Source organism: Oncorhynchus tshawytscha, linkage group LG25 (genome assembly GCF_018296145.1).
Source record: "Oncorhynchus tshawytscha isolate Ot180627B linkage group LG25, Otsh_v2.0, whole genome shotgun sequence".
NCBI classification, from domain to species: domain Eukaryota; kingdom Metazoa; phylum Chordata; class Actinopteri; order Salmoniformes; family Salmonidae; genus Oncorhynchus; species Oncorhynchus tshawytscha.
Window position 1 is genome coordinate 27,611,322 of NC_056453.1, and position 26,284 is coordinate 27,637,605.

Below are 26,284 nucleotides of genomic sequence, written 5' to 3' on the forward strand. Positions count from 1 at the left end.
TTCTCACATATTAGTGTTAACACTGTAAATTATAGGAATGAGTGGTTTTTGGTGGATTTTTCCTTTAATAACACTTATTTTATTATTATGAGGCGACTTTTATTTTGAAACATTTCGAAATTCCGTGACACGGGGTCCATTTTTTTTGCTGACGTCTTTCACAGCGCGCGCAGAGCTAGCTAGTTTGCCACCACGACTACCAAAACCAGATTGCTGTGGGGAGAGATACGCAGATGGTCATGTCGGAGAGTAGGAGCAAAGATGCGGTACCGAACGGTGCAGCCCATAGCACTAGTACAGAGCCACACGTGGCCAGACCAAATATTGGCAACAGAGTGACTGTAGTGCTTGGGGCTCAATGGGGCGACGAGGGCAAAGGGAAGGTTGTGGACCTGCTCGCTCAGGACGCTGATATCGTTTGCAGATGCCAGGTAAATTATAATGTATGCTAGCTAGCTAGCTGGAGGACATTCGAAACGTGGTTGCGGTTACAAATAACGTGTAGCTAACTACCTAGCCTCTGATCATGACTCTCAGTTCCATACACAAAGTCAAATGTCTAAGGGGTCTTCTGTAGGGGGGAGTATTTTTAAGTCAGAGCCGTGATGCTCGACGCACGCATCGCCTAAGGTACATTTTGGAACCAAATTAGGACTTTATCTTTCATATCGGCGACAAATCATTTTCAAAAAACAAAAGGTTAAATTGATACACCTTTTTATAGGGTTCCTACACGGCCATATGTCCAGGTCACAGCACTTGTTTACGGAAGACAGTGGGCTAATGTTACAGTACCTTTAGTAATTAGCTTAGTATCTGCGTCCCCGAACCCCTGTAACTTACTGTTGTATAAACGGTACAGACGCCACAAATGTTTTGTCTCTAAAAAATATTGTCGTCTGCAACTTTTAAACGATTAAAACGGTGTGAAGTGTTTTATTTGACACTTGTGTAAATATTTTGACCTAATGTTAGAGGGATTTGTTTCTATAACCGTACCGCAATTGCGAATCGATTCACGTTTAACGTTAGATGTAGTATTTCCAGAGACAATTTGCCCTTTAAACAGAACATGTGAGGTTCTTGGAGTAAGGAGTAACTCCTTTTGTCCAATATTGGTCTATTTATATATCTATCTTTAAGCTAACAAGTTAGCCACCGTTGTGTACTGGCTGTACTAAAAGGAGAACTAGCCCCCGACGTAGCCAGAATATTAAGTTAACTAACGTTAACTAGTTAAAGCTGGATTTGTTGTAATTAGTAAACTAACTTTGGTAAAAATGTTGTAGTTATTTATGTATGGAAGATGCGGGTCCTGGTCAGACTTGTACTTGTTAACTAGCGCAATTATTGGTTTGCAGTTGGTTACTAGCTAACTAAGCCAGAAACCTAGCTAACGTTAGCTACTTGAGCAATCAAATAAATTGTCGATGATGAACGTCGAGCACTGCATTGCTAATGTCACCTTGAATTATATTGCATCTATAGCTAGCCAGAGCTAGCTACATTCATATTGCACGACTTAACACCAGATAAGATGGCCTAGTTTTGCATTTTCATTTTAGTTCAGTCTTGCGTTGCAAGGTGATTCAGACTTCTAATACTGTTGCACATACAGTGCCTTCGGAAAGTATTGACACCTTGACTTTTCCAACATTTTGTTAAGTTAGACTTATTATAAAATTGATTTGATTATTTGGTTTCCCCTAATCAATCTAGACACACTGCCCCATAATGACAAAGCAAAAACACAAACATTTTTTTGCATATTTTGCATACGTATTCTGACCCTTTGCTATGAGACACTAAATTGAGCTCCGGTGCATTCTGTTTCCATTGATATTTCTTAAGATGTTTCAACAACTTGATTGGAGGCCACCTGTGGTAAATAAAATTTATTGGACATGATTGTCTGTATAAGGTCCCGCAGTTGACAGTGCATGTCAGACCAAAAACCAAGCCACGAGGTCGAAGGAATTGTTCTTAGAGCTCTTGAGACATAATTGTCGAGGCACAGATCTGGGGAATGGTACCAAAACATTTCTGCAGCATTGAAGGTCCCCAAGAACACAGTGCCCTCCATCATTCTAAAATGGAAGAAGTTGGCACCACAAAGACTCTTCCCAGAGCTGGCCGCCCAGCCAAACTGAGCAATCGGGGGAGAAGGGCCTTGATCAGGTGACCAAGAACCCGATGGTCACTCTGACAGAGCTCCTCTGTGGAGATGAGAGAACCTTCCAGAAGTACAACCATATCTACAGCACTCCACCAAGCAGGCCTTTATGGTTGTGGCCAGAAGGAAGCCACTCCTCAGTAAAAGGCACATGACAGCCTGCTTGGAGGTTGAATAAAGGGTCTGAATACTTATGCAAATGTGATATTCAAAAAATCTGAAGCATACACATTTTCCAGCCTCTACTGTGAGCTCCACAATGTGCGGTGATCAGGCACGATGACACAAAAGACTAGGTCCTCAGGATAATTTTTATATTGGACTGAAGCTCAGTTCTGGTGACCGTACTATACACCATTTTAAAGATAAACTTCTTGTTAATCCAGCCACAGTGACTGATTTCAAAAAGGCTTTACTGTGAAAGCACACCTTCCGATTATGTTAGGTCAGCGCCTAGCAACAGAAAACCATAGTCATTTTCCAAAGAAGGAGAGGTGTCACAAAAGACAAATGGCGTTAAAATTAATCACTAACCTTTGATCTTCACCGGATGGCACTCCCAGGACTCCATGTTAGACAATAAATGCATGTTTTGTTCGATAAAGTTAATCTTTATGTCCAAAAACGCACCAATTTCAAATGAGGTTATGTTCAGAAATGCATTGTCTCAAACAAACATCCGGTGAAAGTGCAGAGAGCCATGTCAAATTACAGAAATACTCATCATAAACATTGATCTAAGATACAAGTGTTCAACATACGATTAAAGATACACTTCTCCTTAATGCAAACGCTGTGTCAGATTTCAAAAAAGTTTTACAGTGAAAGCACTCCATGCAATTGTTAGGTCAGTGCCTAGCCACAGAAAACCATACAGCCATTTTCCAAAGAAGGAGGTGTTAAACAGAAATGGTGTTAAAATTAATCACTAACCTTTGATCTTCATCTGATGGCACTCCCAGGTCTCCATGTTAGACAAATGTTCGTTTTGTTCCATAAAGTTCATATTTATGTCCAAATACCTCCTTTTTGTTTGTGCTAGTTAAGCTCATGCGCTGAAATTAGTGATGCACCGATATGACATTTCTGGCCGATACCGATATCCATTTTTTCCCTTTGCCAAATAAACCGATACCGATTTGTATTTATTTTACATTTTAGCGGACTTTTAAGCATTCTAGTACAGTTAAATAGTTAAAACACACACATGGATGCAGCAGTCTAAGGCACTGCATCTCAGTGCAAGAGGAGTCACTACATTCCTTGGTTCAAATCCAGGCTGTATCACATCTGGCAGTGATAGGGCGGCGCACAATTGGCCCAGCGTCGTCCGGGCCGTCATTGTAAGTAAGAATTTGTATTTAACTGACTTGCCTAGGTAAATAAAGGTTACACACACACACCACACTGACTCAAAAGTTATTTTGTTTGCATTTATGTATGTCCCCATTACCAGTAAAGCATAATCTCAACCTATTTCCTTCACTTGCTTGTGCTGTTTCGTTGTTCATTTGTTCAGTCGTTTCATTCTCAACCAGGATTTGTCTTCGCGTGCCAAAAAAAGATGTCAAATAACACTTTTTGACATGTCAAATAAACTTGTTGACCAATCAGGACCTGAATATGAAGTCAAAAAGTATGGCATAATTCTACTATTTGTATTAATTTGCATCACTGTCAATTACATTTTTATTTTGAAGGCAAACTGTAAATTCCACTTGTGCCCTGTCCTTATTGTGGCTAGCTTCACAACACACAACCCGTTCCGGTTGAGCTCACTAGCCATAGGAAGCTAGCTGGCTGCTTATAAGGTTAGCTTTGGGCAACAGGGTTAAGTAGCTAGCTATTTATTTTCATGAACTGAAGTTCAATTTCAGTAGGCGAACAACAAGTGGCAACTTAGCAAATACTTCCTCACACAGATTCCTAAATCATTGCTAAGAAAAATGAAAATGACTGCAGTTTCTACTGGTCATTGTTTTCAGGCTGCTTGTATTGGTGCTAGCTAGGTACCAAGTTAAAGCTAGCTACCCCAGAAGTTGCGGTCGAACAAATTATGCTTTATTACAACCAACGCGGTATTGTAAACACATTGTTCGTGGCTGGTGTTTGCAGATTTTTTTTGTACAGCTTTGACAGTGCTACTGTATCCTTTTTGACACGCAAAGACCCAAATGGCGTTCCATAGTATGTATGTCGTGAAGATAATAGCGGTGACACTATTGAAGTGTAACTCCGGTAGGGCAACATCTTAAAAATAGCGCTTTTGGTAGAGTTTACGGGTGCTCGACCAGTCTGCAAAAGCCAACATCACACACGACAGAGAACGGTTGATTGTCAAGTGCAATGATTTCCATTATCTTGGTTTAATGGATTTCACCTTTGAGTTGTCTCGCTGAAATGTTCTTACTCTTTCAAATGACTGCTCCACTGGACTGCTCCATCCACACAGCAGACATTGTGGGCTAGGTTAGGAATGCTGTGTTGCACTGCGTAGCACAAAATTTTACGTGGTGTCGTTACGTCCAGTACCTATGTTTATATAGGTATGCACAATAGCTTTGACATTGGTTTTTAACATCTGTGTTCAACTAGACATCGGGCCGATACCAATGTTGGCATTTTTAGCTAATATCGTCCGATTCCGATATGTTCACATATTTATCGTGCATCCCTTGCTGAAACACATCATTGGGTCTGCTGTTTGAGTCCTGTAGTTACCATGTTGTAGATGCTGTGTGAGAGAAGTTTGGCAATGCTTCTCGCTGAGTATCATTTAATGGAATGCTATGTTACACAATGGCATGTGTGTAAGACGGAGAATATAGTGTTCCTCTTTTTATTAAAAACAAAAGAAGCTGTGACAGAAATCTGAGGTTTTTCTTACTTGCAACATGAGGTTGAAAGGACAACAAAGAGCACATTTTCAAGTCTTACTAATTAAGTATCAGTGCTGATACTCTATTCTGCCGCTCTCAAGTGGCTGCCCAAGTGACCATGACAGTGAATTGTTGTCTTTGGGGATCACACCAAAGTGATTGTGATATTTATGATCACCACCAAGTTGTATGATGGCCAGAGGAGGTGAAACAGAGTTCCTGATTTAAAACGCTCAAAATGGAGTATAAAAAGCCCCAAATGGAGTATAAAATCAGATGCATTTTGTGTAAAAAATAATAATAATTTAAATCCAGGACTTGGGAATGCATTCCAACTCTAAATGCAAGATGTTGCTAGGCTATCATGGGGATTTAATTTCTTATTCAACTACCACAGTTCTGAGAGTTAATGCAGTCAAAGCTTAGTCATTCTCTATAAAGCAATGATGAGAAGGAATTTGGACTGGATTCCTATTTTACATTTGGATTGCTGCGTTTTACCTGACACCTTTTTAAGCCTTTGGCTTGATTCTGGACATGTCTGTCTTTGTGCAAGACATGTCTCATGAGCTTTCCATCCATTTGGCGACAGATTTTCATGCCAATATTCTAAAATCAGCATAAAAACAATATGTGCATTTTCTGTGCATTTTCCCACCAGAGATGTTTCCATCAAATTGACTTGTTGTGGACAAAAGGATGTGTGTGATGACACAGTGCACATATAAGGAACTTTTATGGTTGAGTTTCTATCACATTTTCAACTCTGTCAGAAACAAATGTTGTTTTGTATAGCGACTGTCTGCTCTGGTCTTGGCACTAGCCCTCTAGCCAACAACTAGCAGATACAGTGTGGCTAGGCTACCTACATTGTTATGGATAAGTTATTTGGAAAGTTTACTGACGTGCTGTTTCCATCAGGCCTGTCGTGACACGTTTTTAATTTTTTTTATCTGTCATGTACTTTACACTCATAAAAAGGTTGGATGGACACCTAGTTATAGAGAGCAATTTGGGTTTGTTCCCTGGTCCACAGATATCTCCAAGGTGTGAGAACGAGCCTGTCCTTAGAGCGAGCCTGTCCTTAGAGCAGGGTTCTTACATGCTGACCAAACCGGACACGCGCATGTTGATTTTGTTCACCCACACCAGAAGTGATCAGGACACGCAGCTTGAAATATCAAAACGTCCTCTGAACCAATTATATTAGTTTGGGGATATGTCGAAAAGCAATAAACGTTTATGGCAATTTAGCGAGCTATAAACATTGAGCTGTTACCTGAAATGCACAAGGTCCTCTAATCTGACTTTTAATCCACAGATAAAACGGTAAACCAAATTCATTTCTCATCTCTACTCCTTCCTCAGGCTTTATATGGCGGCTGGCAACCAACTTTACGGTGCAGTACTACGACTGGGTCTGTTCATCTTTCAATCACCCACGTGGGTATATGTTCCTCAACACCAATGAGATGGCACGTGGGTATATGCTCTTAAAACCAAAGAGGAGACTGGAGAGGCCAGACTTGCAGCGCATTGAGCGTCACAAATAGAACCTATTTCTATTTTAGCTCCTGGCCATGCAGATGCTCGCGAGCAGTGTGGGTGCAATGATTGAATAACATGTATGTGTCAATTTATTTTGCAACCCTTGCGCACACAACCGGTGTGGTCAGCATGTTAGTCCTGCCACCTGCTGTCTTAGTGTCCTGTTTCAGGCCATCCATTGCCTGTGGAGGTAAAACAAGTTCTCAGGGTTGTCCAAGGAATGTTTGTGTGGCTGTATTATTCTTGAAAGAACCTTTACTCTCATTTTACTACCTCGACCTCAGTTATTGTACCTTTTTTCCATTTATTGAGCCTGTTGGTCTGTCAGGAAACGCCCCACTGGCTAGTAATAGGTAACAGATCTCTTTACATAGCTAGGCCTAATGGGGCTACTGTTTGGCACATCGTTGCTATGGAGATGTTTTCTAGTTCTGGGTGTATGCTCTTTTTGAGTTCTCTAATCTAGTAATTGCAGGTTGTTCAGAACATCTAGTGATCTCAATTATTTAAATGTTAATGTTGGAGGATCATGTCCAAGCTATTGGCATAACCCAAAAAAACACTGACAAATCAGATAGGTTACAGTCTTATTGTAAAATGAGGGGGCATTTTAATCCAATCTACACACACTACCCCATAGTGACAATGCAAAAACAGGATTTTATAAGGTTTGTAAATGTAATAAAAAATAACGACAAATACAAACGGAAATATAATTTACGTAAGTGTTCAGACCCTTTGCTATGAGATTTGAAATTGAGCTCTGGTGCACCCTGTTTCCATTGATCATCCTTAAGATGTTTCTACAACTTGATTGGAGCACCTGTGGTAAATTACATTTATTGGACATGATTTGGAAAGGCTCACACCTGTCTATATAAAGTCCCACAGTTGACAGTGCATGTCAGAGCAAAAACCAAGCCTTGTGGTTGAAGGAATTGTCCGTAGAGCTCCAAGACAGAATTGTTGAGTCCTATATCTGGGGAAGAGTACCAAAACATTTCTGCAGTATTGAAGGTCCCCAAGAACACAGTTGCCTCCATTGTTCTTAAATTGATGACGTTTTGCTACCACCAAGACTCTTCCTAGAGCTGGCCACCTGGCCAAACTGAGCATTCGGGGGAGAAAGGCCTTGGTCAGGGAAGTGACCAAGAACCCGATAGTCACTCTGACAGCACTCTATAATTCCTCTGTGGAGATGGTTGTCCTTCTGGAAGGTTCTCCCATCTCTGCAGCACTCCCCCAATCAGGCCTTTATGGTAGAGTGGCAAGGATGAAATCACTACTCAGTAAAAGGCACATGACAGCCCACTTGGAGTTTTCCAAAAGGCACCTAAAGAATAGAAGATTCTCTGGTCTGATGAATCCGAGATGGAACTCTTTAGCTTGAATGCCGAATGTCACAACTGGAGGGAACCTGACACCATGCCGTGGGCATGTTTTTCAGCGGCAGGGACTGGGAGACTAGTCAGGATCAAGGGTAAGATGAATGGAGCAAAGTACAGCGAGCCTTGAAGAAAACATGTTCCAGAGCACTCAGGACCTCCGACTGCAGCGTAGGGTTTACCTTCCAACAGGACAATGACCTTAAGCACACAGCCAAGACAATGCAGGTGTGGCTTTGGGACAAGTCTCAATGTCCTTGAGTGACCCAGCCAGAGCCCAGACTTGAACCTGATCGAACATCTCTGGAGAGACCTGAAAATAGCTGTGCAACGATGCTCCCCATCCAACCTGACAGAGCTTGAGGCTTTGCAGAGAAGAATGGGAGAAACTCCCCAAATACCTGTGTGCCTAGCTTGTAGTGTCATACCCAAGAAGACTTGAGGCTTTAATCACTGCCAAAGGTGCTTCAACAATGTACTGAACCTAGTCTGAATACTTATGTAAATGTGATATTTCATTTTTTATGTGTATAAATGTGCAAAGATTTCTTAGCCTGTTATGTGGTATTGTGTGTAGATTGAGCGGGGGAAATGTAGAATAAGGCTGTAACGTAACAATGTGGAAAAAGTCAAGGGGGTTTGAATACTTTCAGAATGTGCTGTAAGTCAATGTGGCTGCATTACTCTCCAGGCTCAGAACTGTAGATGGTCAAATTAATAAAGTTTTCTAATTATATCAGTTCATAGGGAATTATGCTGTCACAGGCATGCTATTCAGGAAAACACTAAATTGATGGTATTCTGTGACTATTTCAACTGAGGTGCTAAAGTGGCAAGCCATGGACTAATCCTACCACCTGCAAATCCTGCCACACAGAGGCTGCTCTTCCCTGTGCCCCCCTCACCCCTTCAGACCCAATGGGATTAATCGCAACAGCCAATTTTAGGTGGGGAACATTGGACGTCGTCCAAGGGAGACTAGCAGTCCTGTGACAGTCACGGGAGGCGAACGGATACATATCACATTAGAGAATGTTCCAGGTTATTGTTGGGAATTATGACTTGGTTCATCTCAGCAAGTGTCTCTTTGAGTGAACTATTGCCGCATATAAAAAATGTCTTTATGGCAATGGCTGCCAAGTGGGTCAAGCAAGCCTTAAGTGACAAATGAGAAGTATGCAGCAGTGGGAGATGAGGCCATATCTCAAACTGATAAAAGGGTAGAAGCCATGGTATAGGCAGAATTTAAAAATCTATCCACATTCTCAGATTTGCAGGTCAGGTTTTTTGGTCCACCTATGTTCACGTGTTGAAACCTCACACGAACCAGGTGGGTCCCATTCATTGAAAGCAGCCGAGCTGCAGTAACGATACACGTCTGGCGCAGCCCCTTGTTGCAGGTCAGGCAGCTGGGGGCACATCATAAATGCAACAAAAAAGGAGAGACATCTACGCACACCCCTTCACTTGTCCAAGCACTGCCATGGCCAGGAATAGCCCAGGGTACGCTTTCCAGATAGCGATGGAACTGAAGCCAACAAGTATTTTAACGATGCGTTCTTCCTATAATGGCAAAAAATGTTACATGCGTTTTCCAAAACACCACCTCGAAAGAGCGTTCACTAAGTGCGTCGTTGGAGCATGTGTGTACTGATATTATCAAAAGTCAGTTCTGCTCTCAGATCCATTCAAATCTTACCATAACATTAGAATTATTCCACAGTACTGATGACAGATCAGCTCCTAGAAAGATGACCACTTTATATGGCTGCAAATATTGAGGTGGCTTATCCTATAGCTAATTTCTGGAAGGCTAACCCAGAAGTAAAATATTGCGTAGTTCGGTCAGCTGCTTGATTAACTTCTGAGTTCATAAGTGTTACAAATTTAGAGTTCTGACAAAAACTAAGTATCCACCCTCACAAAAGGAAACAGGAAACTCAGCCAAATAACTTAACATGTTGGTGCTCATGGGTCCTTTTACATGGAAATTAACATGATTCTATGTTTAACGAAGATCTTCTGTGAATAAAGGTATGCATGCAGGCCAATTTTTTTATTTATTTTTAACAACGCACTTAGCTGTTTCTAGTGGTCTGCTTGAGTGGCCTGAGGCAGTTGGTAAATAACGAGCGTTTTCAAGTGCAACTTTATTACTGATGGTTTTGGGAAACAGCTTGGAGATTTAACTATGCTCCTGCGAAGGTTCTAATGATGAACTTAGCCTTAAAATACCACAACTGGGCCCAGGCCTGCTCATTGCTGGGTGAAGGCTTGGGGCAAAACCAGACTGATGTATCACACCCAACCCCTCACAGACCAGCACAAGGAGACTCCTCCAGTTGTAGAGTTCATGCCAAAGGCACTGGATGTTCTTTCTCTGGGTACAAGCAATTTTATCTCATGTCATCTTAGATTTAAAAATGGTTTAATGTTATTTTGTAAGCACTCCTGGTTAGACTCGGATGGACTTTGTTTGGTAAACTAATATGAAGACAAGACGCTAGAATCACCCAACCCTTTAGTGGCTGATTTGTATCTCCTCGGACTGCCTGCTAAAATGGCTGTAGATCCTGTGTCAAGTGTCCCTCAGCTATGACTGAGCAATCTGTACAATGGTGTAATGTTTGGTCTCAGTGTCAGACATTGCTCCAAGATGGCATAGCAGTTCAGACGTCTTTTGTCCTCATCTTGTCGTGTCCTATATATATATATAATTTTTTTCCGATAAACTCATCTTCAAAACACTCTCCTGCAATCCGCCTCACCAATTTATATATTTTTTTAAAAGAAAAAGTATTTACCTCAAATCTGTAATCCTCCATAGAAGCTAACAAGAAGCTAGCCTGAAGCTAATCAGAAGCTAGTTAGCTTCTTTACTGGCTAATCGTTAGTATTCAGCTAACCGCGGTTTGTGGTCATCAGCTATCCTTTAGCTCAAATCTATCGCCAGTTTTGTGCGGCGCGGCTCGGACCAGACCGGAACATACCGGACCTATTTTTCTCTCCATGTCCCCGGATTTCAACTGCTAACTCTGGACATTTATACCTGGAACTCGTAGCTAGCTAGCTGCTGCTTTCGTTGATTCCGGAGCAAACATCAATTATTCCAGAGCTGGCCAGCTGAAGAGTTCCATCAGTCACTCCTGTGCTACAATCACCTATCCGGACCTGCCAACGCGGAGCCCCACCGGGCTTTCACACCTGGACTACCGACGTTATCTACCCGAGGGAATTATCCGGCTGGCTCCTTCGTCGCGACGTTACCTGAACGCCGATCTGCGGTCCGCTAACCGTTAGCTGTCTTATCGGCTACTATCTGAATAGACCTATCGGACAATTTATTTTATTTTTTCTTGGGCCTCTATAACTATATTGTTTTTGTTTTTTTCTCTACCACACGGAACCCCACTAATCCTACCGACGGAAACGCACGAGGTGGCTAATAACAGACCTCCATCCTATGCTAGCTTGCTACCGATGGCCCGGCTAGCTGTCTAAATCGCCGTGACCCCAACCAACCTCACTACTCACTGGACCCTTTTGATTACTCGACTAAGCATGCCTCACCTTAATGTCAATATGCCTTGTCCATTGCTGTTCTGGTTAGTGTTTATTGACTTATTTCACTGTAGAGCCTCTAGTCCTGCTCACTATACCTTATCCAACCTATTAGGTCCACCACCCACACATGCAATGACATCTCCTGGTTTCAATGATGTTTCTAGAGACAATATCTCTCTCATCATCACTCAATACCTAGGTTTACCTCCACTGTATTCACATCCTACCATACCCCGTGATATGCAGCTGTTCAGGGAAGCTAGAAACCATTATACACAGGCAGTTAGAAAAGCCAAGGCTTGATTTTTCAAGCAGAAATTTGCTTCCTGCAACACTAACTCAAAAAAAGTTCTGGGACACTGTAAAGTCCATGGAGAATAAGAACACCTCCTCCCAGCTGCCCACTGCACTGAAGATAGGAAACACTGTCACCACTGATAAATCCACTATAATTGAGAATTTCAATAAGCATTTTTCTACGGCTGGCCATGCAGGGTAGTGGTTAGAGCGTTGGACTAGTAACCGGAAGGTTGCAAGTTCAAACCCCCGAGCTGACAAGGTACAAATCTGTCGCTCTGCCCCTGAACAGGCAGTTAACCCCACTGTTCCTAGGCAGTCATTGAAAATAAGAATTTGTTCTTAACTGACTTGCCTAGTTAAATAAAGGTAAAATTTAAAATTAAAATAAATCCACCTGGCTACTCCTACCCCGGTCAACAGCACTGCACCCCCCCACATCAACTCGCCCAAGCCTTCCCCATTTCTCCTTCTCCCAAATCCGGTCAGCTGATGTTCTGAAAGAGCTGCAAAATCGGGACCCCTACAAATCAGCCGGGCTAGACAATCTGGACCCTTTCTTTCTAAAATGATCTGCCGAAATTGTTGCCACCCCCATTACTAGCCTGTTCAACCTCTTTCGTGTCGTCTGAGATTCCCAAAGATTGGAAAGCAGCTGCAGTCATCCACCTCTTCAAAGGGGGGGACACTCTTGACCCAAACTGCTACAGACCTATATCTATCCTACCCTGCATCTCTAAGGTCTTCGAAAGCCAAGTCAACAAACAGATTACCGACCATTTAGAATCTCACCATACTTTCTCTGCTATGCAATCTGGTTTCAGAGCTGGTCATGGGTGCACCTCAGCCACGCTCAAGGTCCTAAACGATATCTTAACCGCCATCGATAAGAAACATTACTGTGCAGCCGCATTCATTGATCTGGCCAAGGCTTTCGACTCTGTCAATCACCACATCCTCATCGGCAGACTCGACAGCCTTGGTTTCTCAAATGATTGCCTCGCCTGGTTCACCAACTACTTCTCTGATAGAGTTCAGTGTGTCAAATCGGATGGTCTGCTGTCCGGACCTCTGGCAGTCTCTATGGGGGTGCCACAGGGTTCAATTCTTGGACCGACTCTCTTCTCTGTACACATCAATGATGTCGCTCTGCTGCTGGTGAGTCTCTGATCCACCTCTACGCAGACGACACCATTCTGTATACTTCTGGCCCTTCTTTGGACACTGTGTTAACAACCCTCCAGACGAGCTTCAATGCCATACAACTCTCCTTCCGTGGCCTCCAATTGCTCTTAAATACAAGTAAAACTAAATGCATGCTCTTCAACCGATCACTGCCTGCACCTGCCTGCCTGTCCAACATCACTACTCTGGACGGCTCTGACTTAGAATATGTGGACAACTACAAATACCTAGGTGTCTGGTTAGACTGTAAACTCTCCTTCCAGACCCACATCAAACATCTCCAATCCAAAGTTAAATCTAGAATTGGCTTCATATTTCGCAACAAAGCATCCTTCACTCATGCTGCCAAACATACCCTTGTAAAACTGACCATCCTACCAATCCTCGACTTCGGAGATGTCATTTACAAAATAGCCTCCAATACCCTACTCAACAAATTGGATGCAGTCTATCACAGTGCAATCCGTTTTGTCACCAAAGCCCCATATACTACTATTGCGACCTACTATTGCGATCTGTACGCTCTCGTGGCTGGCCCTCGCTTCATACTCGTCGCCAAACCCACTGGCTCCATGTCATCTACAAGACCCTGCTAGGTAAAGTCCCACCTTATCTCAGCTCGCTGGTCACCCTAGCATCACCCACCTGTAGCACGCGCTCCAGCAGGTATATCTCTCTGGTCACCCCCAAAATCAATTATTTCTTTGGCCACCTCTCCTTCCAGTTCTCTGCTGCCAATGACTGGAACGAACTACAAAAATCTCAAACTGGAAACACTTATCTCCCTCACTAGCTTTAAGCACCAACTGTCAGAGCAGCTCACAGATTACTGCACCTGTACATAGCCCACCTATAATTTAGCCCAAACAACTACCTCTTTCCCTACTGTATTTATTTTATTTATTTTGCTCCTTTGCACCCCATTATTTTTATTTCTACTTTGCACATTCTTCCCCTGCAAATCTACCATTCCAGTGTTTTACTTGCTATATTGTATTTACTTTGCCACCGTGGCCTTTTTTTGCCTTTACCTCCCTTATCTCACCTCATTTGCTCACATCGTATATAGGCCTGTTTATACTGTATTATTGACTGTATGTTTGTTTTACTCCTTGTGTAACTGTGTTGCTGTATGTGTCGAACTGCTTTGCTTTATCTTGTCCAGGTCGCAATTGTAAATGAGAACTTGTTCTCAACTTGCCTACCTGGTTAAATAAAGGTGAAATAAAATACATAAAAATACATCTCAAACCATGTGTGTTCAAAAGAACATCACACTCTCCAAAATATTGGGCCAGGTTTGTTTCTTCCATGTCCAATGTTAAATTGTGAAAAGTAAAGCTGTAGCCTTTCACATTGCTTCTGTTGGTGTGATTTTTGTTTCACAATTTTGAATGTCATGTGTGTCTCTATGGTGACTGACTCTGTATCCCTCTCTGCAGGGTGGCAACAATGCAGGACACACGGTGGTGGTGGACTCTGTGGAGTATGACTTCCATCTTCTACCCAGCGGCATTATCAACCCCAAGGTCACTGCTTTCATTGGTGGGTAGAAAACAGCCGCTGGACCGAGGAATGAACAGGAAAGATGATTTCACAATAAGGATGGAGCTGTGAAGTAACCCTTGTGGTCTACTACTAAGTCAGTTATAATCTCTAGTCTTTAAAGAACAAATAAATGTTTGTTTAGATCTCCTGTGCAGTTTCCATACACACTTTTGTATGCAAGCATCCAATATTAATGACTTTTCCCGTCTAAATCTAGCCAATCTGTATTATATTCTAATAGCTCCAGCTTTTCCTGATGCCACACAAGTGATTGACTTGACTGGGAGCCAACTCGCAGGCTAACGCAGTAGAGTGCTATAGATCACATTTTATCTGCAGTAACTTCATTTTGCTAATGGTCTGACGTCTAGCATATTTTGGCAACACAACAAATATGTCCTCTGGCTCTTAACCCACAGCTCGTCAGCAGTTCAACATATAGAATGTTAAGTGGATCAATCCTTTTCCGTCTAGTTGAGCTCCACAGTCAGTCTTTCAGAGCCCAAACAAGTGTTCGGGACCGTTCAGAATCCTGAGCACTGTTTGCCATGAGAAAAAAGTCATCTTGAATAAGGCTGATTGTGCAGAACAGGTTATGGCCCTCTCCACACTAGTTTAATTTCTGGCCTTGATGTTGATTGGTCGCTGCTCAGCGGAACAGCAGACCTGTTTCTCTGATGGAGTACTTAGCTCTTTATAGCCCACAACACTTGAGATCAAATTCAATTTGGGTTTTTCACTGCTCTTTCCTTATTGCTTACTGATGCATCAGTTTCTCCATATCTTCCATGTTGTCGGTCTATCCCACAGGTAATGGGGTAGTGATCCACCTGCCTGGCCTCTTCGAGGAGGCTGAGAAGAATGCATGCAAAGGCAAAAGTGAGTACGAAGGAGCTATCCTCTTTTAATAGTTTAAGTCCCTTTTTACTCCCATGCCTAGAAGATTGCTATGTTGCTTAATGGTGATATCAAATGTTTTTTCTACCGTGTGTGTTCAGGTCTGGAGGGCTGGGACAAGAGGCTGATCATTTCAGACAGAGCACACATTGGTAAGCCCTGCCTCATCGGGCCTCTTTATACTAAAAGGGCATTTAAATCCACAACTTCAGCCCAACTATAGTCTCTTTACTATATAAACCCAGCAAAAAAAAGAAACGTCCATTTTTCAGGATCCTGTCTTTCAAAGATAATTTGTAAAAATCTAAGTAACTTCACACATCTTCCTTGTAAAAGGTTTAACACTGTTTCCCATGCTTGATCAATGAACCATAAACAGTTAATGAACATGAACCTGTGGAACGGTTGTTAAAACACTAACAGCCTACAGAAGTTATGCAATTAAGGTCACAGTTATGAAAACTTAGGACACTGGAGAGGCCTTTCTACTGACTCTGAAAAACACAAAAAGAAAGATACCCAGGGTCCCTGCTCATCTGCATGAACGTGTCTTAGGTATGCTGCAAGGAGGCATGAGAACTGCAGATGTGGCCAAGGCAATAAATTGCAATGTCCGTACTGAGACGCCTAAGACAGCGCTACAGGGAGACTTGTTATGTTCATAGAAATATTTACTCATGTTAAGTTTGCTGAAAATAAACGCAGATGACAGTGATCGACTGGGACTAGCCACTTTAACTATGTTGACTCGATATTTTTTTGCTGAGTTTATAAGCCTGTAGGACTGATTTGAGACGGATGTGCAATGCTCATGTTTGGCTGTTAAAGGGAATAATGAGTCTGCTTAATTTCTATCATCAATGTTTTTCTTTTCATCATGAATGCATTAGTGTTTTGAGTATCAACAGTTGGTCTCTTAGCTATTGAATGCCACTGCCAGTGTCAGTGTAAAAGTGGCCAATTAATTATCTTAGCTATTTTGGGGCCCTTTTGTATTTTGTACATACATTAGGACTGATTTGACCTAAGATGCACTCCGAAGGCCTGTTTTTATATCGGTGAACTGGCTTTGTTTTCCAGGATAAGTCATGTTCGCTCTGAATGTTAAATAGCACTTTTTTTGTCAAATCAGAATGACTTGTATTAGGCTACGTTATTCAGTCTTCTCCTTCCACTAGCCTGTACTTGGCCCATTTTGCTATCTGAATAGGTGTGGAGGGGGAAAAAATGATTACATTTTACTCACAGAAATTAGGCAAACTACCTTAGCTGTGAATTGATTGTTGCGTTGTTATTGGTCCTTAGTATGTACAGATTTCTTTACCCTTTGAGTGGTGAACTCTGCTCCACTAGACTTGTTGCGCCTTGAGTCATTTTGTCTCCCTGCTCATTGTCAAAGAAGTGCCAAACAGTTAAGTCAACGCAGCGAGATGCCACTTCTTATAAACAGAGATTGCGTAGTAGTGCCTTTGCAAGGCCACTTTAGAGACTAGTGTGAGAAAGAGGGGCCATTTCTGACTGGATGAGAGACTCTACTGTTCACTTCCCTTCATGGATTAAAAAGGAAAGTATTGGTGTAAGTTTATTGTTGATTCTCCAACTCCTTCTCATCCAAGCTTATACCAATCCAATGCTTTTAAATGTGTCGGGAGGAGTCACAAGGGCACACTTCTGGGAGAAAGGGGAGATAATTGGGGCGCTAGGGTTTTAGTAAGGAGCAGAAAAGGGGGTGAGGTGACCGGATTGTGAGTTTGCCCTTTTCTACCTCCAACAGTTTTTGATTTCCACCAAGCGGTCGACGGTGTGCAAGAGCAGCAGAGACAAGAGCAAGCAGGCAAGAAGTAAGAACCCTACCTACCACCTGTCATTCTCCTGGATTAGAGAGTATGGCTCAGTAATGGTTTGGCTTGCAGCAGTGCTGAAAAGCAGGATTTCCCTCCTATGGGCGAATGTGTAGTATATTAGCCCTGCTAAACGTCTAGTCTTAGATGAAACAACCTCAACTGACTCCAGCTTGAAGCAGAGCTGAAAAACAAGATTCCCCTGTCCTATGGCAGATACCCAGTAAAAACATTTTTAGCTTAGAAAGTGTAGCATAAGTACTGAAACAACCTCAACTGACTGCGAAATCTCCAGAGATGTCAAATATTAAATATCACTTTTTTCTCTCTGCGCCATTGTTGTGGAGCTGTTTTCAGTATTTTAAAGGTTTTGCCTTGTAATGGAGATGCCCAATCTAGTTCTGAGAAGAGGGTGGTAAGTACAGGCTTAGGCTCAGGACATCGCTCTGATATGCTGGGCATTTTTAAGCTTTTGTTGGGCACCGCCCTGATAGAATTCTTGTGTAAAACAATCTGCAGCGTTGGAACATGTTCAACAGCTAGTTATTGTGCCCGTTTCTCTCCCATGGGTAGTAAAAAAGGGCAAGTCACTCATTATAGGCTTATATCACAAGTTGTGGAATTTCAACACCTTCAGGCATTACAACTTCACTCTTACCTCTGAGAGAGGCAGATAACCGAGTTAAAACAGGCTTGGATTACATCTGTAGTTTGAGCGTGACTTGTCTCATGGTGGACCTGTCCTACGTTCTTTTAGTATCTTTACTGAAGGAGTTAGTACTCATGATACTCTCTCAGTTCCAGAAGACCACTTATTTCCCACTGATAAGTCTTTTCCCACATGAAGTCATCCCCTACCTTACATCAGACCAGGGACCTGACGTCACCAGATATCCCCTAGCAGCACCATGTGACTGTGATGCTCTCCAACCCTTATTGCAGCAACATTGTTTCAGTCAGCAGCAGGTGACGTTCCAGCCCCATGAAAAGTCCCCTGGCCTAGCTACTTCCCTACAACTGTCACATGTCTGACCCTACACACACACATACTGGCTGAAGGACAGTCAGTGACTCAGTATTGTTAATGATTTACTTTGTTACTTTGTACTCCTCACGTAGCCTCGGAACAACGAAAAAGGGGATTGGCCCGGTGTACTCAGCCAAAGCAGCCCGTAGCGGCCTCCGGATATGTGATCTCATGTCTGACTTCACGCAGTTCTCTGAAAGGTGAGGGTGTGGCCTTGTCCTCATATGGCCAATAATGACTATCCTTTTATTCAGAGTACAACTAGCTCCAGTTAGGTGAAAATTTAACTGTGACGTCTATTTTTTTGTAGATTTAAAGTCTTAGCCTCGCAGTATCAGTCTATGTATCCGACCCTGGTGATTGACATCGATGGGGAGTTGTCGAAGTTGAGGGTGAGCTACAGGTCCTCCATATCAGTTGAATAAAGTTATCATCACTGGTTTAACATAGGGGTTATGTCCTACATGTCAGTGTGATTCTTGGGTCATGTGTTTGCGTGGTGTGCTCTTGTCCAGGATTACGTGGAGAAGGTAAAGCCTATGGTGAGAGACGGGGTCTTTTACATGTACGGGGCCTTACATGGACCTCCCAAAAATATCCTGGTGGAAGGAGCCAACGCCGCCCTCTTGGATATTGACTTCGGTGAGTATCCCCCATTGTCATTGTGTCAATGTCAATTAACCCCTGTCACTGTGTAAATGGCCAATTAACCCCTTTTGAATTAAACAAGCTATTTTCTACTGGTGAGTTAATTCCACTGAAAGAGTGTTATCAGAGCTGTCAGAGGATTGGAACAACATGTTCACTGAGCCTAACACCAGAGAGCACTCCTACACCATGCGTGACTGAGAAATGCTGGCTGCTTTGTCATTGTCACTTTCCCTCATTTGTTCAGTCATAAAGCACTCTAGAGATCACATACACAACTTAATGAGAGGGTTGCTATGTACTGAAGGTCACCATGTTCTTTTTCATTGAAACAATGGTAGTAGGTCAAAGTGGGGGGTGTCGTATGACCGTGCTAATGCTATTTGCATAAAGGAGAATGGTTTTTGCACCTGTGCAGACATGTATGGGAGGGGTGAAATTCTCCCTCCCTTACTCTGACCTGAAAGGCCCATTAGTGTGGACTTTCCAGTCCACCTCTGTTTAACCACGCAGGGACCTGACGCAGGGACCTGACGCAGGGACCTGACGCAGGGACCTGACGCAGGGACCTGACGCAGGGACCTGACGCAGGGACCTGACGCAGGGACCTGACGCAGGGACCTGACGCAGGGACCTGACGCAGGGACCTGACGCAGGGACCTGACGCAGGGACCTGACGCAGGGACCGCAGGGACAGGGACCTGACGCAGGGACCTGACGCAGGGACCTGACGCAGGGACCGCAGGGACCTGACGCAGGGACCTGACGCAGGGACCTGACGCAGGGACCTGACGCAGGGACCTGACGCAGGGACCTGACGCAGGGACCTGACGCAGGGACCTGACGCAGGGACCTGACGCAGGGACCTGACGCAGGGACCTGACGCAGGGACCGCAGGGACCTGACGCAGGGACAGGGACCTGACGCAGGGACCTGACGCAGGGACCTGACGCAGGGACCTGACGCAGGGCGCAGGGACCTGACGCAGGGACCTGACGCAGGGACCTGACGCAGGGACCTGACGCAGGGACCTGACGCAGGGGACCTGACGCAGGGACCTGACGCAGGGACCGCAGGGACCTGACAGGGCAGGGACCTGACGCAGGGACCTGACGGGACCTGACGCAGGGACCGACGCAGGGACCTGACGCAGGGGACCTGACGCAGGGACGCAGGGACCTGAGGGACCGCGCAGGGAGGGACCTGACGCAGGGACCTGACGCAGGGAGGGACCTGACGCAGGGACCTGACGCAGGGACCTGACGCAGGGACCTGACGCAGGGACCTGACGCAGGGACCTGACGCAGGGACCTGACGCAGGGACCTGACGCAGGGACCTGACGCAGGGACCTGACGCAGGGACCTGACGCAGGGACCTGACGCAGGGACCTGACGCAGGGACCTGACGCAGGGACCTGACGCAGGGACCTGACGCAGGGACCTGACGCAGGGACCTGACGCAGGGACCTGACGCAGGGACCTGACGCAGGGACCTGACGCAGGGACCTGACGCAGGGACCCGCAGGGACGCAGGGACCTGACGCAGGGACCTGACGCAGGGACCTGACGCAGGGACCTGACAGGGACCAGGGACCTGACGCAGGGACCTGACGCAGGGACCTGACGCAGGGGGACCTGACGCAGGGACCTGACGGGACCTGACGCAGGGACCCAGGGACCTGACGCAGGGACCTGACGCAGGGACCTGACGCAGGGACCTGACGCAGGGACCTGACGCAGGGACCTGACGCAGGGACCTGGACGCAGGGACCTGACGCAGGGACCTGACGCAGGGACCTGACGCAGGGACCTGACGCAGGGACCTGACGCAGGGAGGGACCTGACGCAGGGAGGGACCTGACGCAGGGACCTGACGCAGGGAGGGACCTGACGCAGGGAGGGACCTGACGCAGGGACGCAGGGAGGGACCTGACGCAGGGACCTGACGCAGGGACCTGACGCAGGGACCTGACGCAGGGACCTGACGCAGGGACCAGGGACCTGACGCAGGGACCTGACGCAGGGACCTGACGCAGGGACCTGACGCAGGGACCTGACGCAGGGACCAGGGACCTGACGCAGGGACCTGACGCAGGGACCTGACGCAGGGACCTGACGCAGGGACGCAGGGAGGGACCTGACGCAGGGACCTGACGCAGGGAGGGACCTGACGCAGGGACCTGACGCAGGGACCTGACGCAGGGACCTGACGCAGGGACCTGACGCAGGGACCTGACGCAGGGACCTGACGCAGGGACCTGACGCAGGGACCTGACGCAGGGACCTGACGCAGGGACCTGACGCAGGGACCTGACGCAGGGACCTGACGCAGGGACATGTTAAGACTGAATCATTTCGTTTCCTTTACTCGTATTACAAGCTGTGTTAATACAGTCATTTTGATTTGATAATCCTCTGTTGTACGAATTTGTTGTCATCTGTTTCATCTGAGGAAGACCGAGGAGGAAATAAGATGTTTATCGTTTTGGTATGTTGTTTTTTTTCCAGGGACATACCCTTTCGTGACCTCGTCTAACTGCACAGTGGGCGGGGTGTGTACGGGTCTAGGCATGCCGCCCCAGAACGTGGGTGAGGTGTATGGTGTGGTCAAGGCCTACACCACCCGGGTTGGCATCGGAGCCTTTCCCTCAGAGCAGTTCAATGTAAGAATGTCAGCCTGTCTTTCTAACTTGAGGGAAGCCATGCCTTCTTGCCTTTGAAAGCTACGGGCTAGAGTCAAATTGGTTCACATGGTGCAAATTCTTTCCTGCTCTCTGTTTCCAGTGTGAGTAGAGGAATGTAGACTAGTGTTAATGTTGGGGGAATGGCATAGCTGCTGATTGAGTCATCAGTGTTCTGAATTCCAGTGAGTGTTCTGTGAACACCACAGGCTCAGGCATGTGGGTATTGAAACAACAAATGGTTTTGGGAAGGATAGTCGCTAAACCATTCCCTCTGATAGCGCTTGTGAAATAATCCCAGCAAAACCAAAATAACCAATTCCTCAACCTGAACAGGGCAGAGAATGGACACATTTCAAGCTTGACATGTCCATGTTTTACTTTGTCAGGGTCTTAAAGTGAATCTGAGCCTTAAGGGTCTGCCTGTTTTCTTCTCCAAGGACATTGGGGAGCTCCTGCAGACAAGGGGGAAAGAAGTGGGTGTAACCACGGGCCGTAAAAGGAGATGTGGTTGGCTGGACCTGGTGCTCATCAAATATGCACACATGATCAACGGCTTCACTGCGTGAGTCCCCACACCCCCTTCAACTCTGTACTGTCAATCACCACACCTCACGCTTTTTACTTACTGTCTCAATATAAGTATGTGGACACCTGCTTGTCGAATATCTTATTCTAAAATCATGGGCATTATGATTTTGGTCCCCCCCTTCACTGTTATAACAGCCTCCACTCTTCTGGGAAGGCTTTCCACTAGATGGAGGAACATTGCCGCAGGGACTTGCTTCCATTCAGCCACAAGGTCATTAGTGAGGTTGGGTGTCTAGGCCTGGCTTGCAGTCGGCGTTCCAATTCATCCCAAAGGTGTTCGATGGGGTTGAGGTCCGGGCCAGTCAGGCCAGTCAAGTACGTGATTCATCACTCCAGAGAACACGTTTCCACTGCTCTAGATTCCAATGGTGGTGAGCTTTACACCACTCCAGCTGACATATGGGGATCTTAGGCTTGTGATCGACTGCTTGGCCATGGAAACCCATTTCATAAAGCTCCTGACGAATAGTTATTGTGCTCACGTTGCTTCCAGAGTCCGTTTTTAACTCTGTAGTGAGTGTTACAACTGAGGACAGACAATTTTTACGCGCTTCAGAGCTCAGTGGTCCGGTTCTGAGCTTGTGTGGCCTACCACTTCATGGCAACTCTGTCACTCCTAGACGTTTCCACTTCACAATAACAGCACTTACAGATAACCTGGTGCAGGGCATCAATTTGACAAACTAACTTGTCGTAAAGGTGTCATCCTATGACGGTGCCACGTTGTAAGTCACTGAGCTCTTCAGTAAGGCCATTCTACTGCCAATGTTTGTCCATGGAGATTTTATATACCCGTCAGTAATGGGTGTGGTTGAAATAGCCGAATCAACTCATTTTAAGCGGTGTCCACATACCATGTAGTGTACTTGAATAGACTTCAGCTTTGTACACATTCTCTATTTGGGTGTTGGTGAACATGCCTGTTAAACTCCCATTGTTCTGTTGTCCTCCCATTCAGCTTAGCTCTCACCAAACTAGACATCTTGGATGTGCTCCCTGAGATCAAAGTTGGTGTGTCGTACTCTGTGAACGGTGAAAATATACCTAATTTTCCAGGTAGGCTGCTCATCAAAACAGCAACCAATTGGCAGCAGCTAATGGGGATCCTCAATAAATACAATAACGCTTCTGTACTTGTTAATGAGAATGAAGTGAACTGAATAAGGGAGCTATGCTATATTTTTAATTGCAGTATTCCAAGTCTGTTGTCTTAAGTTTATGGCAGCCAATGGCCTGATGTTGTGCCCAACTCTCCCCAGCCAACCAGGAAGTCTTACAGAGCGTTGAGGTTCAGTATGACACCCTGCCAGGTTGGAACAGTGATACCTCCACCGCCAGAACATTTGATGAGCTGCCAGAGAACGCCCAGAAATACGTCCGCTACATTGAGGAGCACCTCGGTGTGCCCGGTAAGAACCCCCCTCTCCTAAACACCTGGAGATGTCAGGTTGATCAGATGGGGTGAAAATACATTGTAGTGGTCACAGGTGTGGACCATATTTGGGGACATTTTGTTGTTTTATTGGTAAAGCTATTCAATAAGTACTTTTCACCCACAGTGAAATGGATTGGCGTAGGCAAGTCTCGGGAGTCCATGATCCAGATCTTCTAAGGTCTTCTCCACACTGTAGCCACCACCAAACCAGACCCTCAGTCCCCCCTCTCTTCCGATGGTTACCTGGTTCCAGTGGCCTGGGAAACTGGTCCTATGCTACATGCCACTCCTCTCGGTCCCCAACTCACTCCCACACCACAGACACCAACCTGGGAGCTGCTCCTGGGGATGCTCTTATCATCCTATCCATGATCCCGCTCTCTCCTTATTCTCTCTCTGTCTCTCTGTCTCTGGAGACCAGTGTGGGACTCTTCAAAATGGCCGCCTCAGGCGTTAACAGGGAAGTACACTTCAGTTGCTTGCCAGCCTACGTCTGTTACTCCCCATGTTTGGTTTGTCAGAAAGCCCTCAGAGCTGCCTCTGGCCTTTCTTTATGGATCTGTTATCCTGACATCCCTGCACATGCACACCACACACACTCAAATCACACTCAAATCCAGGTGTGTGACACTGTCATTGACCCATCTGCAAGCCAATGTCAGAAATGATATGACCATGTTCATGTGTACAGTACTGCAGTGGGACTTGGTTGATTCATACACCAATTTTTCTGTGCCTGTTCTGTGATGAAAACAGTTTGTGTAAATGTGTTCTTATGCCTAGCATGGGCCAAGGAGCCCATGGCCATGAAACGACCCACACGAGCAACTTAAGATACAAAGTTTCTGTATGGACAACTGTCAATGTCTCTGTATACAATTGTAATAATGGCAGGAAATGTAGAATATGTTGCTACTGTTATAATGACCTTGTTCCACGCAACATAGTTGCCATTACTAGAGATACAATCTTAAATGGGCATTTTAGAGGCGTCACAATCAAACAACCTCTTAGTAATTTCCCCAGCTGACTAGAAATGAGTTATTTCAATGCAGTAGAAAGCTGTGTTACTACTGGACATTAAAACAGGGGTCAGTTAACATTTTGATAGGTGATCTTCTATCAAACTCCACATTGAAATGACGCAAGAATGTATTTCAATGCTATTCTAAGTTTAAACTCCAACGCAAACAAATGATGTTGATATGCTAAACTCTAGTCTCAGGACTTCTACTCAATCACAACAGTGTATATATTTTACTTCTATTTTAATGATTTTAGGACTAGGTATGATGGATTATTTTCTGCAACTGCTGGATGTGTGGGTTTTCTGCAGATGTAGCGTATTAGACAGCAGATCGCCTCCTGACACGGTAACAACTATATAGAACTTTTGCTTTTATAAACTGGAGCTGTTTAAGTGAAATGGAATTGAATCATGTGTTTTCCCATCACTGATATACAATCTAAGTATTTCAAATTAAGATTTTTAAAGACATGAAAGCATCTCTTCTGTTTATGTACTCGATCCATACATTAACACCGGAGTTGCTTGATTTTTCATAGTAAAATTGTTACTAGGAAAGGCGTGTATTCAAGGTTAACTTTGTACCTTGAATGGCAGTTGTCGAAGGGTGCCTATTCATGCAGAGATTGAGGACTACTCATACAATATCAGTTTACCTTTGTGTCTGTAGGTCTCTACAGAGAAGGCTGTAGGCTCCTGTGAAATTATGGGTTTCTATGTTGGTGGCGAAGTGCTTTCTCTTTCAAATATGGAAGTGTCACAATACATAGTAACGATCTGTCAGGTACATTGTTAGGTCTGTCTTCAGTAGAGCAGTTATCTCTGCTAGGCCTATATGATGTCAGTCTTGTTCTTCTCCTGTGTCTTTTTGATTCTAAGATTATTTCAGCGATTATGGTATTCAGCTAAAGTATACTCAGTGTGAAGATGAAAACATGCACTGGAAATTAAACTAATGATGTCTTTAAATGCTGCTTATCCTTGTTTCTATAGATTATCCAATGACCTGCCCATAGGCCACACAATGTGGTAAACATTTTCTGCTTTACATATAGCAGCAACTAATCAGTTGAGATACTTACCCTGTCAGTAGTGTCAACACCCACCTGAAACTCCTCATACAAGGTGAAGGCATTCTGTCTGCTAATCCTAAACTATATGCCTCCGGACACCCACCCCTATGACATGTTTTTTCAGGACTAACTGTGCCTTGGGCTCCCATTCAAGACTCATGTTTTTATTTACCATAAATCTTAACCTGGGCCCTTGGGAATGAATGGCCTGTAACTAAGCATTTCACTGTTGGTCTACTACACCTGTTCGCTACACCCGCAATAACATCTGCTAAAGGTTGTGTGTGTGTGTGTGTGTGTGACCAGTAAGATTTTCTTTGATGTGATAAATACGCATTTTGATTTGGGTTTGAATACCTCTGTATATTTCTACCTTGAGGCTCATCTGTGAGTGGATAGGTGAGAAGATGGTTAGACCATTGCTTTCACCTATGTTACAGTGATGTCCTCAAGGAAAGAAGCGTATATTAAAATGGTCAAACGGT

The 26,284-nt window shown here is 44.7% G+C and overlaps 1 protein-coding gene across 2 annotated transcripts; it reads left to right on the plus strand.

Moving 5' to 3' along the window:
• The first annotated feature begins 172 nt into the window (after positions 1–172).
• Positions 173–26,284, plus strand: adss2 (adenylosuccinate synthase 2). 2 transcript variants are annotated; one of them, XM_024388181.2, is made up of 14 exons: positions 173–431; positions 6,421–6,495; positions 14,474–14,576; positions 15,390–15,458; positions 15,578–15,628; positions 17,251–17,317; positions 18,437–18,544; positions 18,655–18,736; positions 18,860–18,986; positions 21,501–21,655; positions 22,114–22,238; positions 23,223–23,320; positions 23,524–23,673; positions 23,824–26,284. In XM_024388181.2, exons 1-14 carry the CDS (start codon positions 234–236, stop codon positions 23,874–23,876), a joined length of 1,461 nt encoding a protein of 486 aa, XP_024243949.1. In that variant the 5' UTR covers positions 173–233; the 3' UTR covers positions 23,877–26,284. The 2 variants fall into 2 exon arrangements, with proteins under 2 accessions (XP_024243949.1, XP_024243950.1); XM_024388182.2 differs by lacking the exon at positions 6,421–6,495 and having other exon boundaries at positions 175–431.